General features: G+C 43.8%; 1 protein-coding gene across 5 annotated transcripts in view; it reads right to left on the bottom strand.

Moving 5' to 3' along the window:
• Nucleotides 1-12,762, bottom strand: part of SLIT1 (slit guidance ligand 1) — a 163,838-nt gene that overhangs the window by 37,014 nt on the left and 114,062 nt on the right. For 4 of the 5 annotated variants that reach the window (XM_072995695.2, XM_072995698.2, XM_072995696.2 and 1 more), the window contains exons 5-13: nt 12,377-12,448; nt 11,800-11,871; nt 10,931-11,002; nt 9,704-9,867; nt 8,101-8,248; nt 7,061-7,132; nt 5,037-5,108; nt 4,209-4,280; nt 516-659 (exon numbers count right to left, since the gene is read on the bottom strand). In XM_072995695.2, coding sequence (XP_072851796.2) covers nt 516-659; nt 4,209-4,280; nt 5,037-5,108; nt 7,061-7,132; nt 8,101-8,248; nt 9,704-9,867; nt 10,931-11,002; nt 11,800-11,871; nt 12,377-12,448 — 888 coding nt within the window. The remainder of the gene's footprint in view (nt 1-515; nt 660-4,208; nt 4,281-5,036; nt 5,109-7,060; nt 7,133-8,100; nt 8,249-9,703; nt 9,868-10,930; nt 11,003-11,799; nt 11,872-12,376; nt 12,449-12,762) is intronic. The other variant, XM_072995697.2, reaches the window with a different exon arrangement.

The following is a 12,762-nucleotide window of genomic DNA, read 5'->3' as shown; positions in this document are numbered from 1 at the left end:
AACATTTGGAGACCCAAGGTTGGGAACCACTGCTCTATTGGATGATATCAGAGCAACCTTAAGCCTAGCCACTGGTATGGCACTACTGTTTGCTACCACTATGCTGAAAGCTTTTTCTGGCCTCCAGAAAATAATGTGACCCATTACTTTGTGATCCCACCCATTTCCTTGGTCCTGAGCTAGTCTCCATCCTTTAAGATGAGGGAGGAAACCTCTGATGCTCCAGACAAAAGTGTTTTAGACTTCCTGAAGCCCCAGCCAGCATGGCCAATGGTAAAAGATTATGGGAGCAGTGGTCTAAAATACATGGAGGGCCAGACATTCCTTATTCCCCTTGGGATGATGTGATTGGAAAACCATGGAAAACCGTGACCTGGTAAAGTAATCTCCCCTCTTTCCCCCCACAATCTTCTCTGTCTGCCCCTTGGGATCCTAGCACTCAAACTGCATATCCTACTTTCCTCCCACAAAACCCTGTCCTCATTGGCCACCTCTTCAGAGAAGCCAGCACTCACAGGGTCTGAATGGCACGCAGAGTGGAGAAGGTGCCCTTGGCCAGGGTCTGGATCTTGTTGTCATAGAGCGAGAGCAGGGACAGATTCTGCAGGTCAGTGAAGGCATCCGCCCTGATGCAGTTGATCTTGTTAGCATTCAGGAGCCTGGAGTGAGGGAGTATATCACACCACAGCTGTGTTTATGTGTTGTGGTGGTGTAGTGAACATTACACAAATATGTTCTTGGCTACCTCTCAAGGAGGAGTTCCATGGGCCCCTCTCAATATCACCCAACAGCTCATTGGCACAGCCTAAACCGAAAAGACAGAACACAATATGCCCACAAGTAGTGGTGCAGTGGGAAATGATGAAGCAGACATGCTCTTTATTTGGGCTTATCTGGGTTTTGCAGGAGCACAGCACTGGGCCCTCTGGCTTCAGGCAAGTACAGGTAAGTCAGGGTGCTAGAGTCCCCTTTCCCCTTCTTCCTCACTTTGTGCGATCCTGGCCCTTGTTCCTTCACATTGCTTGGAGTACTTTGGTTGGGCCATTACAGAAGTGAGGACCCTCTGGGGTGGGCTGGGCTTGGGTCACAAGCCAAAGGCTTTCCCCACTCACTTGACAGCCACAAATGCTTGCACCCAAAGGTGTACCACCTCCAAGTGTGGTGGGGGAGGAGGCTGCCTGCTGTACTCTCCTCCTGCCACAGGGCTACTGGGAGCAGCGCTACTATGGCTCTTCCTCACTCAGACCAATGCAAGGCTGTCCCCACATGGAGATCTTTCTCCTGCCTCATCTTCCTCCTTGTTCTAGCTCCCCCTCCCCCCCCGCTGGCCCCTCATATAAGTTGAAAAATGCAGCCTGGCTTAAGTGCAAGGGCTTACTCAGCCTTGGGGATCTTTTCGTCTCTCCTCCTGAAGCTTCGTATTTCTTCTGCCCCACCCTGTTTCCCCATGTCTCTTTCCTGTTTTCCCTCATTACTAAGCAATGGAGAGGCCTCATGGAGTTGGTGTTTGGCCTAGTTTTGACAGTGCCATAAGTTCCCCAGGCCTCACCCAGGCCCCAGCAGCAACAGTCATGGCAACAGAGCCAAGAGGATGCCTTCACATCTCTCCAGTCAACCTGTGACTCTGTGGAGGCCTCAAGGAAGTCCCACAAGTCCTGCAGGGGTTGCTCGGCCAGTCTTGGGAGATGGGGTGGGCCAAGCAATGCGTTTCTGCCAGCCAATAGTATGAGTGTATATACATGTGTACACAGACACAGACACGTGTGCACATGCGCACACACACACACAGAATAGTAGTACATAGATAATACCCAATTCATAGCAACTCATTACAAGGCAGACCCAAAGAGAAAATGACCAAACACTATTAGTTGGTACCTCCAGCTCCCAAATGAGACCACTCAGACATACTATCAACATTCTTTAAAATACTTTTTTCCTCTCCCAGGTTATGATTGGCACGTTTATGCACAATTACAGTCAGTCCCCTAATATTAAACAGCTACTGATTCTTAACAGACAATACAGCGTGGATATGGAGACACAGACACGACCCTGCTCCAAAAGTAGACATCGAGTGTACGTATCCTAACATCTACTTTGTCAGCACCATCATGGACTCCCACAACTTCACCCTCACCCACAACATCAGGGCTCATTCATTTGTTTATCTACTAATGTGATCTACAGCATCCTATACCAGCAGCTCCCTCTGCATTCTACACAGGACAGACAGGACCATCTCTACACAAGAGAATAAATGGATACAAATCTGTCAACTCTAAATGACAACACACAAAAGCCATTTCAGAACATTTTCATTTCCTAGGACACTGTCAGAGATCTGAAAATAACTGTTGTTCATAAAAGGAATTGCAAAGGAAAGCTAGAAAGAGAGATGGCTAGAGTGAGTTAAATTTGCAAATTCCAGTGTACATTGCAAGGATCAAATAACAATTACAGCACGCTATTGTTTATTCATTTAAAATATTTTTATCCCGCCTTTCTCCTTAAAAAAGGACTCAAGGTGGGAACTATAATCATCCATAGTCTTGGGTATTGCTATGACCAAAAAGTTCCTTTCTTTGACATAATTCTAACCTCAGCACACTTATTGAAGCTATATAATTACTGATAATGTGATGTCTATGTAATTAGCACTTGGGCTGATCATTACTGATGTTAACAATGCCATTGTCATTTGAACGTGCATTGTCAGTGCACTTGTCATCCAGTTTTTCTCATCTGGTTCCCTCATGCCCTCTATGTATATAAATCTGTGGCCTAACCATTATGTTTCATGTGTCTGAGCAAATTGATTATAATTCACAAATGCTCACACTAAAACTTGTTGGCCATTATGTCACATATCTTTTCTTTTTTGTTTTAACCCAAATGTTAGGATTTACTGACAAATCAAGAACCAGCAAAAAGTAATATTGGTTTTTAGGTGATGAAAGCACCAGTGGAATGAAAAATGAAGAGGGCAGAACATGTCCCCACATTGTACTAAATATGGGGGTATTTGTATTCGTATATGAATACGAATATCCCCCCCCCCACAGGTACAGATAATGAGGGTCTGGTTCCGCCACTGCTGTGGGCTCCAGACTCCCTTCCTATCACTTCGGAGCTCTCGATGGATTAGCCACTCCTGGCAGAAGGCAGGATGCTGAGCCTCTCTGCCAGGTCAAAGAGTGGCTAAACCATCGCGAGCTGCAGAGTGATAGGAAGGGAGTCCAGAGTCCGTGGCAGAATTATGAGTGGTTGGTCTGACCCTGGGGGGGGCAGGACCCTCGTTATCTGCACCTGTGGGGGGATATTCGTATATGAATACCCCCCGTCTCTATAGAAGACTCAGCATTTCCAGCAGTATATCTTCCCAGCAGCTTTTATTTCCAGGAGGAGCAGGTGTTTTATAAAAAGAATGGCTCTTAATTTCATTTAACACAGAACCATTCCTAAATATTTTGCACTGCATCAGATAGCTTGCAACAATATATTTCCCATTGCTACTGTGAGAACTACAGTTATGTGCAGACAAATAGGACAACCTATGACAGATAGCAGATAATTTAAAGATCCCTGCTTTTATATATACCGTATTTTTCGCACCATAAGACACACTTTCCCCCCACAAAACAGGGGGGTGGAAAGTCTGTGCGTCTTATGGAGCGAAGAAAACAGATTATATTTTCCTGTTTTTTTCTCCTAAAAAATTGGTGCGTCTTATGGAAAGGTGTATCTTATGGAGCGAAAAATATGGGTATACATATATAAATAAAAAGGGTGTCACTTTAAACTTGTCTGGGCTTTGCTACACCACCTCTCACAGGAAGGGTGATAGCAAGCCCCTCATTTGGGATAGCACAGAATGGCAGAAAAGCTACAGTTGAATGAGGAGGGAGGTGGCGGCTAATGTTGGAAAGAAGATGGTAAGTAGATGAGATTGTGGAGTAGAAAGAAACAAATGAAAGTGACACTACTAATGTAGAAGGTGAAGAGGAAGAAAAGACTTGTTAAGGAGAAGGGTGAGCAGAACAGCAAATTCCAGGGAAAGACTAAAGGGGGAAGGTACATAGTGGGCTGAAATATGTCAACAAGTGTAGTTTGAAGCCCCTCTGAAGTCTAGATCAAAGTTGCTACTCAATCCCAGCCCCTTGTCATCCTGATATCCAAACATATCTCTAGCTATCTCTTTTGCTTACAGTAGTTGCAGTGCATACAGGCCACCGAATACCCCTTTGGGCAGCTCTGTGATCTTGTTCCCATACAAGACTCTGGAAAACAAACAAAAACCAGTCCTTGGATTAGTAGGATCTCTTGATTAGCAGCCCCTGAGGTAGAACAACTGGACACAGCTCACTCTTGATACTCATTGATACACGCCACATGGAGTAGTAATGAATTAGTATATGAAAGAAGAGTATAAGGTAGCAGCTGGCTAATGCTCTTGGTAGTGTGGATCTAGATTAAAAATGAGTTCAAGTTTCTAGTAAGACCCAATTTTTTGTGCAAACTGTCATATGCAGCCATCACTTGAAACACAGAGCAGAAGGTGCCCATGACAAGCTGTCTATGTCAAATCATTCCCTGCATGGTTGCAGCAGTTTTCACTTATTCCATTGCATATCTCACCCTTGCTTGAAAAAGAAAAGCATTGCAAGAGTGTGGTTGAAACCCGTTTCACATGAACAGTTGTTATCTGGAGCAATGCCCATGAAGTTGCATTTGTAGAGACAAACACAACAGAGACTGCACTTTGGGACTGAGACAAATGAAGCCTGGGACAACAGAAGTATGGGAAAACCCCACTCAGCAATATTTGGGAATTGGAGGGGCCAAGTCAAATATTGGCCAAGGAGGTTGTGCATTGGGAGTGCAGGATGTGGCAAAGAAGGGACACTAGGGGAACAGCCACAGATACAGTGGCAAAGCTGTGCATGTGGAGACTGTGGAGGTAGCATGCAAGCAGCATTTCACATCATTGCCAAAGACAAGTGCACTCCATCATGGTTCCAACTGGGATGACTCACAGAGAGTTGAGTGAACGTAGGCCTTGGAAAGCATCAGGTGCAATCTCAGAGATCTGATTGTTGCTTAGGTCTCTGAAAGATAAACACAAAGACAACAGTCACATATCTGTTGATGTCTGCAGCGTTTTAATGCTGCTCAACCCTGCCTGAAGGTATACGTCACAGCTGGAGTCTTCTGAGAGCATCATTTGTGCATTTCTTACACTAGCTACACTGATATACTATCCTCCATTACTCTCAAGGCAGAGTACATGGTTCTCTTCCTCCTTAGCATTTATCTTCACAACATTCATGAAGTCAAGTTGATAGACAACGACAGGCCCAAGATCACCCTGCGAGATTTACAGCTCTTTGTGGACTGCAACCTGAATCTCCCAAGTCCCCATTCAACACTTTATCACTACAGCCCAATGCCTCTCAGTAAGCAGCCCAAACACAACTGACAGGGATCCCAAATGGATAGAGCATGAACATGCCTGTATATAACTATCACAATCCCCATGTGGCCCCTACTTGTTTCACCAAACTAAGAGCTCACACTACGTGTCTTTCAGCTGCCACCAACTGATTATGTCAACATTGTTTAATATTAATAATAGCACTCGAGGCAATGTGTCATTTTTAAAAGAACCAAATAGAAATTGTTTATGGTTACAGACTACGATAGTTCAAGCAATGTTGTTAACTCTTAACAAACATCCTCCTTCATCCACTCTCAACCACCACTCCCTCTCAAGCTCCCAATCTAAAACTCCCCCTCCTGCTGCTGAGTCTCTTATATTTCATGACTCTGTCCCTCCAGCACTCCCATCTATGCAGATAGCATACGAATATTCATGACCTGGGCGGACACCACAATCTACGATCCCCAAAACACATGACAAATAAGTGATGTCCAATTTATTTGTACGTGTTTTCCAGCACAAACTGCTGTAGAAAAATTAGAGTATCTTTTCCAAAGAAGTACAAAACTAAGACAAAATACTCAGTTCATCCAGGCAGGAAGCATATCCAAAATATTAGTATGACATTCTTATAACATGGAAATACTCTAACATGGATATCCACTGACTCAATGAGCTGACAACATACTTATCACCTGTCCCCAGGAAATACTGGCAGTGCTAGCAACTTCCCATGAGAAGTCCATTTGTGGCTATAAAGTCCTGAGATAGGGATGAATGCAAACAGATGCTTTCCATGAAAGGGGCCATTTGGTATTCTATATAATGAAAGGAATGGCCTATCTATATTTTCTTTCCCCCTTAGTTTCCATTTGTGATTAACATTTGCCCTGATATGACTCTCTTGAGATGGGGAGGTGGTGTTTGCCATCCCACCCTTCTAATAGAATTCTTCACTCTCATAGACCAAATGTTACACAAACAAAGTACATATTTTGCCTTCTATCCAGAAAGAAGACAAAGCAGGAGAGAACAAACCATGGATTCAGAAACTAATTTAGTTCCAACCAAACCCTTTGAGTGCCCTTATCATCACTGCACAATGGGATGGCAACCAAAAATAGATAGTCCCATTTCTAAATCTATTTTTGTAAGTGCATTGTTGTAATAATAAATGTTGCATTATTTTACAGGGTGGTCTATAGCAGCTTCCTGGAAGTTCAGTTGCCTTTTAAAGGCACAAAAACAATCTCTTTCCCCTTCTCCTCTCTCTCAATCTATCTTCCGCCCCGCCCCTCTCCGCTTTCTTTCCCTTTACATTCAGTGGCACTAAAATCCCCTGGGAAACATGGACCCAGAGGACCACATGCAGTCAGCAGGGCCATCTGTTGCCCACCCTTGAAGGTTTCAGAAATCTGCTCTGCTCTTCAATCTATCTTTTTGTCATCATTGTTCATTCTCATCTAAGAAGTACATGGGCTTGAGAAACAAAAAAGAGAACAGAATGTTGATGAAAAAGTATACAAAACACCAATGAAGCAGAGGTTCGGCTGCAAGAATGAGATGAAACTGAGGGAGGCAGAGGAACAGGTTGGTTATCCTCTAGACAAAGCTACTCACATCCTTCGTAGTTTCTTATATGATGAGAAAGCTCCAGGAGGGATAGATTTTATGCCATTCAGTTCCAGACGTCTGTGTGGTAAAATAGAGCATTAAAAAGAGGAACAACATAGGAAAAACTGTAACACTGTCTCTTCCAGCAGGCATACTGCACAGAGGAGGCCAGAGTATAGAGAAAAGAGACAGCATGTGTCCTGAAAATTTTTATTTCTATGTGAGTTAAACCAGCATATGTGAGTTAAACCAGCTTTCTCATGATGTTTTTCATCCAGCTTGCAAGTTAATTATGAGCCCATTTATTTGACCAAATCAATGTATTGAATATACATGCTGAGTAAATCCATGCAATGTTAAATACTAGGTACAGTAGTACAATTGCATTTGTTCACCATGTGCTCAGGTTGCAGGTTACCCATCTGCACTCAGAACACTTCCAGCTGCAAAGACAGACACATGGTGACAGTACAACAATCAAATATCAAAACACTGGACATTGCCCAGATCCACTCAACCCACGTTGACAAAACGTCAATTTGGGGACGCAAACTAGGTATAAATCAGAGCTAGATATGAACTGGATTTAGCCTATTCAGAGACACTGCACACAAAACACTCATGAGATCACAGCTTTAAACCACTCCCCACAGTGGTTCCATGTACAGTACAGTAGTTCGTGCACAATTGTCCACCATGTGGATCAAAGGATTTTTCACACATCATCACTAACCTTAGGTATATAGTGACATGGGGGAGATACTTCTCTGTCTGCAGAGAGAAGTCACTTCAGGCAAATGACTTGCTTTATGGCAGAACCCATCAAGAGAAGCTATTTAAAGTAGTTTTTATGCAGGTGCTATATTGTACCTAATTCACTTCTATTCACTTAAGATCAATGGAATTACAGGTCAATTCAAAGAACCACGCTGTGGATTTTGCAACTACTCTCTGCAGTTTGGGAACACTGAGGAAGATATATTTTTGACAGGATTAGATTAAAAAGGACTCTAGCGCTCAGGTCACATCTATCTCTCCCTACTCACATTTCAGACATGGTCTCAGGCAAGTTGGCAGGGATAGCTGTCAGCCCCTTGCCGCGACAGTCCACGATCCCATTGCTGCAGGTACACATGGCAGGACAGGAACCTGAGGAAAAACTGCAGATGTGGGCCCTGGCAGCCTCATCCTGACCTGCAGAGTAAGGGGAGAAAGAATGCAGAAGTTTAGTGAATTCTCCTTACCAATTTCTTTCCCTGGTTTGTGGAATGGTGCAACCTGGAGTTGTGTGGGCTGAGAGCTCCCTCATGCTTCTCTATCACAGAGCAATAGCCTGGACTATTTCAAAGCCTGCTCCAGGTCTCCAGTCCCATGATATGAAGAAAGGCTATAGACCACAAATCCTTCTTGCTGTCCACCTCCACTCTCATCAGCAGGAGGTAAAACAAGGGGTCTGTCAGAAAGAATGAGCTTGCTTTGGGGGCACTGAAGTAATATTCTGACCAGTGGTTCTATCTTCTCTCAGCTTCCCCCTCCTTAAACCCAACAAGTTTTAAAATTTGGAGAAAAACATTCACAAACAGACATTGAGTCTTGGGCAAGAGTAAGCTGATTCTTTCAACCTCACACTCTGATTACAACTTTGGAGAGATTTTCAGAGGCTGTGTTCCAAAGATGGGCAGAGCAGAAAGGGGAGACCAAAATTGTGCCAATATATTTTAATTTAAAGCTCTTAATGGTATTGACTAAGTCTTAGAAGAGGCATTTCAGCTGAACAGAATGGGAAATACCATAGAAAGCAAGGAAATCTCCAAATTAGAGTCAAGGTGACCCATCCCTCATACAGCCAGACTGGGACCCCAGAAGACCAGATCAAGTCTCAAGGCCTAAAGTCCCTGGAAGAATATAAATGTTAAAGAGGCCTATAGTTCAAGTTGGTAAAGACAAGACATGGGCTGCACAAGAGGAGAAGAATGTGTGCACAAATGAGAATGAAAAATAAACAAGGCATGTGGGCCGTTCAGGATGATCATGGATGGCAACTATGCCAAGAGAGCTCAAGAGAGCCTTTTTAAAGAGTTGCACTTTCTGGCACCTGATTTCAAACACACACAATGGAAAAAAACAAAAAAACAAAAAAGCCCAAAAAGCAAAGTAAAGCAAAGAAAAGAAAACCAAGGACAACAGGGCAAACCCCAGGACATATAGTGACCCTTCCCTCAAAGCAGGCAATTTCTTGCGTAGCAATTTCTGCTGTGCAAGAGTGGCATCACATGACAACTACTTCTGAGTATTCTCTATGTAGAAGACCCTGGAAAAGGTCACCATAAGTCAGAACTGACTTGATGGTATATTATTATTATTATTATTATTATTATTATTATTATTATTATTATTATTATTATTATTATTATTATTATTATTATTATTATTATTATTATTATTATTATTATTATTGGTTCTCATCCTTTGGGAGATAGGAACAGCAAGGCTGGTAGAAACACCTATCAATAATTTAGGGCTTGGTTGAAATATTTTGGGAATTGCAGTAAAAAAATGCACGCACACAGGCACACATTTGTAAGCTGTGAACCGACTAGCCTTGCCCTCCCATGAAAAGTTTATTGCCGCTCTGCTGATGCCCATCACCTGTGCAGCTGAATTCGTTCTTCTGGATCTCTGCAACATTGAGGCCACGAAGTGCAGCAGGACCAGCACACTGTGTGAAGAGCCCAATGGTGGGGCGTTGGCGCAGCCATTGGGAAAGCCAGCCCAAATGGCAGTCACAGAACAACTGGTTGGAGTGGAGGCGGCTATAAGGACCCAGATGCAGGGGAGAAGTTCAGGAGAGACAGAGAGAGAGAGAGAGAGAGAGAGAATGCATTCAGTTGGCATCATCCCACACTTTTCCTGTGACACTCTTACCTTGTGAAATGAGGGAGTAGGGGAGCTCCAATGAGTTTGAAAGAAAATGTGAGAGCATTTCCTGGGAAGAGGGTTCCATTGCCACAGGGGTACACAGCAGTGGGGCGGAACCTTAGAGCTCTCTATACTATGGACAGGTGTTCAGCTACAGAGTTTCCAGTTACCTGTGTTGATGCCACAGCCTATCTCACACACCCTGCCATTTGTGAGACAACTACTTCTACCACAAGATCATTAACTGATGGTCTAAACTGGGGTGGGGAAAGTGCGGCTTACGGGCCAGTTTGCTCCAAAAAATCTCCTCATGCCACAGAGGGCGCAGGGTCATGATTTGGGCAACTCGGATCTATTATAAGCTGAGGGTTTTTAGTCACCTATTCCAAAATGGGAAGTCATTGAAAACAGGTGAAAACAGCTCAGGAGCTGTGGAAAAACTGGAAAAACTGCCCTTTTCGGCCATATGACATCTGTGGGCTAGCTGGATAATTCAGCAAGTTAGGCACCTGGCTGCAGAGCTGAAAATTGGGAGTTCAGTTCCTCATTGTGCCTCCCAGGACAACTGCCAGCCTGTGTAGCTTTGGGCAAGCTGTATAGTCCTGGGAAGCCCCCAGAAGAAGAGAATGGCAAACCACGTCTGAGCGTTCCATGCCTAGAAAACCCTGGAAAGGGTCCCTTAAGTCAGAAATGACTGGTGGTACATAATTATTTTTCAAAAAGGTTTCTCAAAATAAACCATTCTGATGATGGGAAGCACAGGGACAAGCAGAGCTCAGCCCCTCCTGGATCTGTCAGCTGGCATTTGCAGCCCTCAGACCGCTAGAGGTTGCTCACCCTGGTCTAAAATGACGTAGTTGCACCATTGCCTAAAAATGTTGGCCCCATTTGAAAGCTCCCATTCTACCAGGACCTCCTCCTCACACACCCCACCCTTCCCCCTCCTTTTGTGCTCACAAGGTACGCAGTTTGGGCATGTGGTTGAAGCTGGAGATGGGGATGGTGCTGATGTTATTGTTGTTCAAAGTCCTGCAAGAAGAAGACAAAATGTTAATGAATGTCTGAGATAACCATGTCTTCTTTTCATCTTTATTGGCTAGCCTCTTTAGGACACTTTCCACATTCCCACTGGTGTCCTGAAACCTAGCACCAGTCTGAAATGTTTGGCACAATAGTGCTTGCATTGCTAGCTTATGGTCCATAATATCAATGTGGGGATAATATTAACGGCTTTGTTTTTAGCCTCTAAATGTACTATCCTATGTACACCCATCGGGTAATAGACCAGCCAGACTTGTGCCTGAATAAATATACATAGTATTGCATTGAAAGTGAGAGAAAGAGCTGCTTTAAAACTTCACGTACTTGAGTGTAAGATTAATCCAAACAAAAAAGGTGCATGGGCTTTGTCTTTCTACAGAGATTGACCACTAGCTGGCCTTCTCTTTAGCATCTATCCTTTTGGATGGAAATTCTCAAAGGCCGTACTCTGAGTTAGGAAGTTCTCCCACTGCCTTCAAATGAAGGAACAGACTGCAGCAAACTGGTGGGGAAACAAAGCCATAGACAGTAGCCTGTACTAGTAGCTCATCTCACAAAATAATAATAATAAAAAGGAAAAATAGATTATTTGTTCATATTATTGCACATTGTTTCTTTCTGCAGACTCAGACCCAGTCCCACCATGCTTCTGGATGATGCTCCCACCAAGTGAGCTGTAAATTGTCAGTCAACATCTTCCACACACCAGAAGCAAGTGGGTTCACAGGTTCATCAGCCAGCCCACCAAAACAAATCCTCTACATAGTCTTCCCTAAGATACTTACAAAACCTCCAAGCCACGAAGAGCACGGAAGGCCCCTTCCTCAATGCAGCTGATGTGGTTCTTGTCCAGCTGCCTATGGTGGTTAAGCAAAAGATTAATCTGGCACCTGTTTGCACGGTGTGATGAGAAGTCCATACCTAGGGGGTTTAACACAGAGACCAACCTAGAGGCATAGAATGAGCAGTGAAAAGATGCAGGAGGACTTGCAGGTCCAGAGTTAGAAACTTTAGAGAACTACAATAGCCAAGGTACAGATGTGGTGTGGGTGTCAGATGAGGAATGCTATCTGAGAGATACAACAACGTTCACTGTATCTCTGGGACCTGATCCCACTGTTCTTAGTATTAGCTATTAGATGAGACGTGTTATGATATCTTTCCTCACACACACATATACAAGACACCTGCTCTAATCCTCTCATATTCAGAGGCAAAAAATGGGGAAAGTTACTTTAATTCAAAAAACAACTTGTCCATCACTGTCGGAAAGCATGCATGAAAGACAAGGGCAAGGTCTCCTGCCCTGTAGGTTGTGCTGGTGGATTAGTTCGCCCTGCCAGACAAAGCCATGTCACTCACAGGTTCTTGAGATCAGTAGCTCCACGGAAAGCCTTCCGGGGCACAGCCTGAAGGAGATTCTCACTCAGGTCCCTGCAGATGAGAAATTTGAGAGAAGAATCTTGTCTGTGAAGATGTTGAGAAAGGGAGTGTCCAAAGAGTAAAAGAGGAAGCTATTGGATGGAAATTAGGAAATTATTTCCACATGATCATATTGTTCATCCTTCTTATGTGGACCATCTTGACTTCTAGCACAAATACTGTACACACAAAGATGCTGTTATTTTCATCAAAGACCACATAAGACACAAGGACCTCAAAAAGGTCTGTTTTCCTGTGGCTGACTGTTATGTATGGTAGCTACTTCTTCTGAAGCCTCTTCTGTCACAGCAGCAAGGTGAGAAAAA

Source organism: Pogona vitticeps, chromosome 3 (assembly GCF_051106095.1).
Source record: "Pogona vitticeps strain Pit_001003342236 chromosome 3, PviZW2.1, whole genome shotgun sequence".
Lineage (NCBI taxonomy): Eukaryota > Metazoa > Chordata > Lepidosauria > Squamata > Agamidae > Pogona > Pogona vitticeps.
The sequence above is the reverse complement of the archived record's forward strand: the minus strand, read 5'-3'. Positions and strand labels throughout refer to the sequence as shown.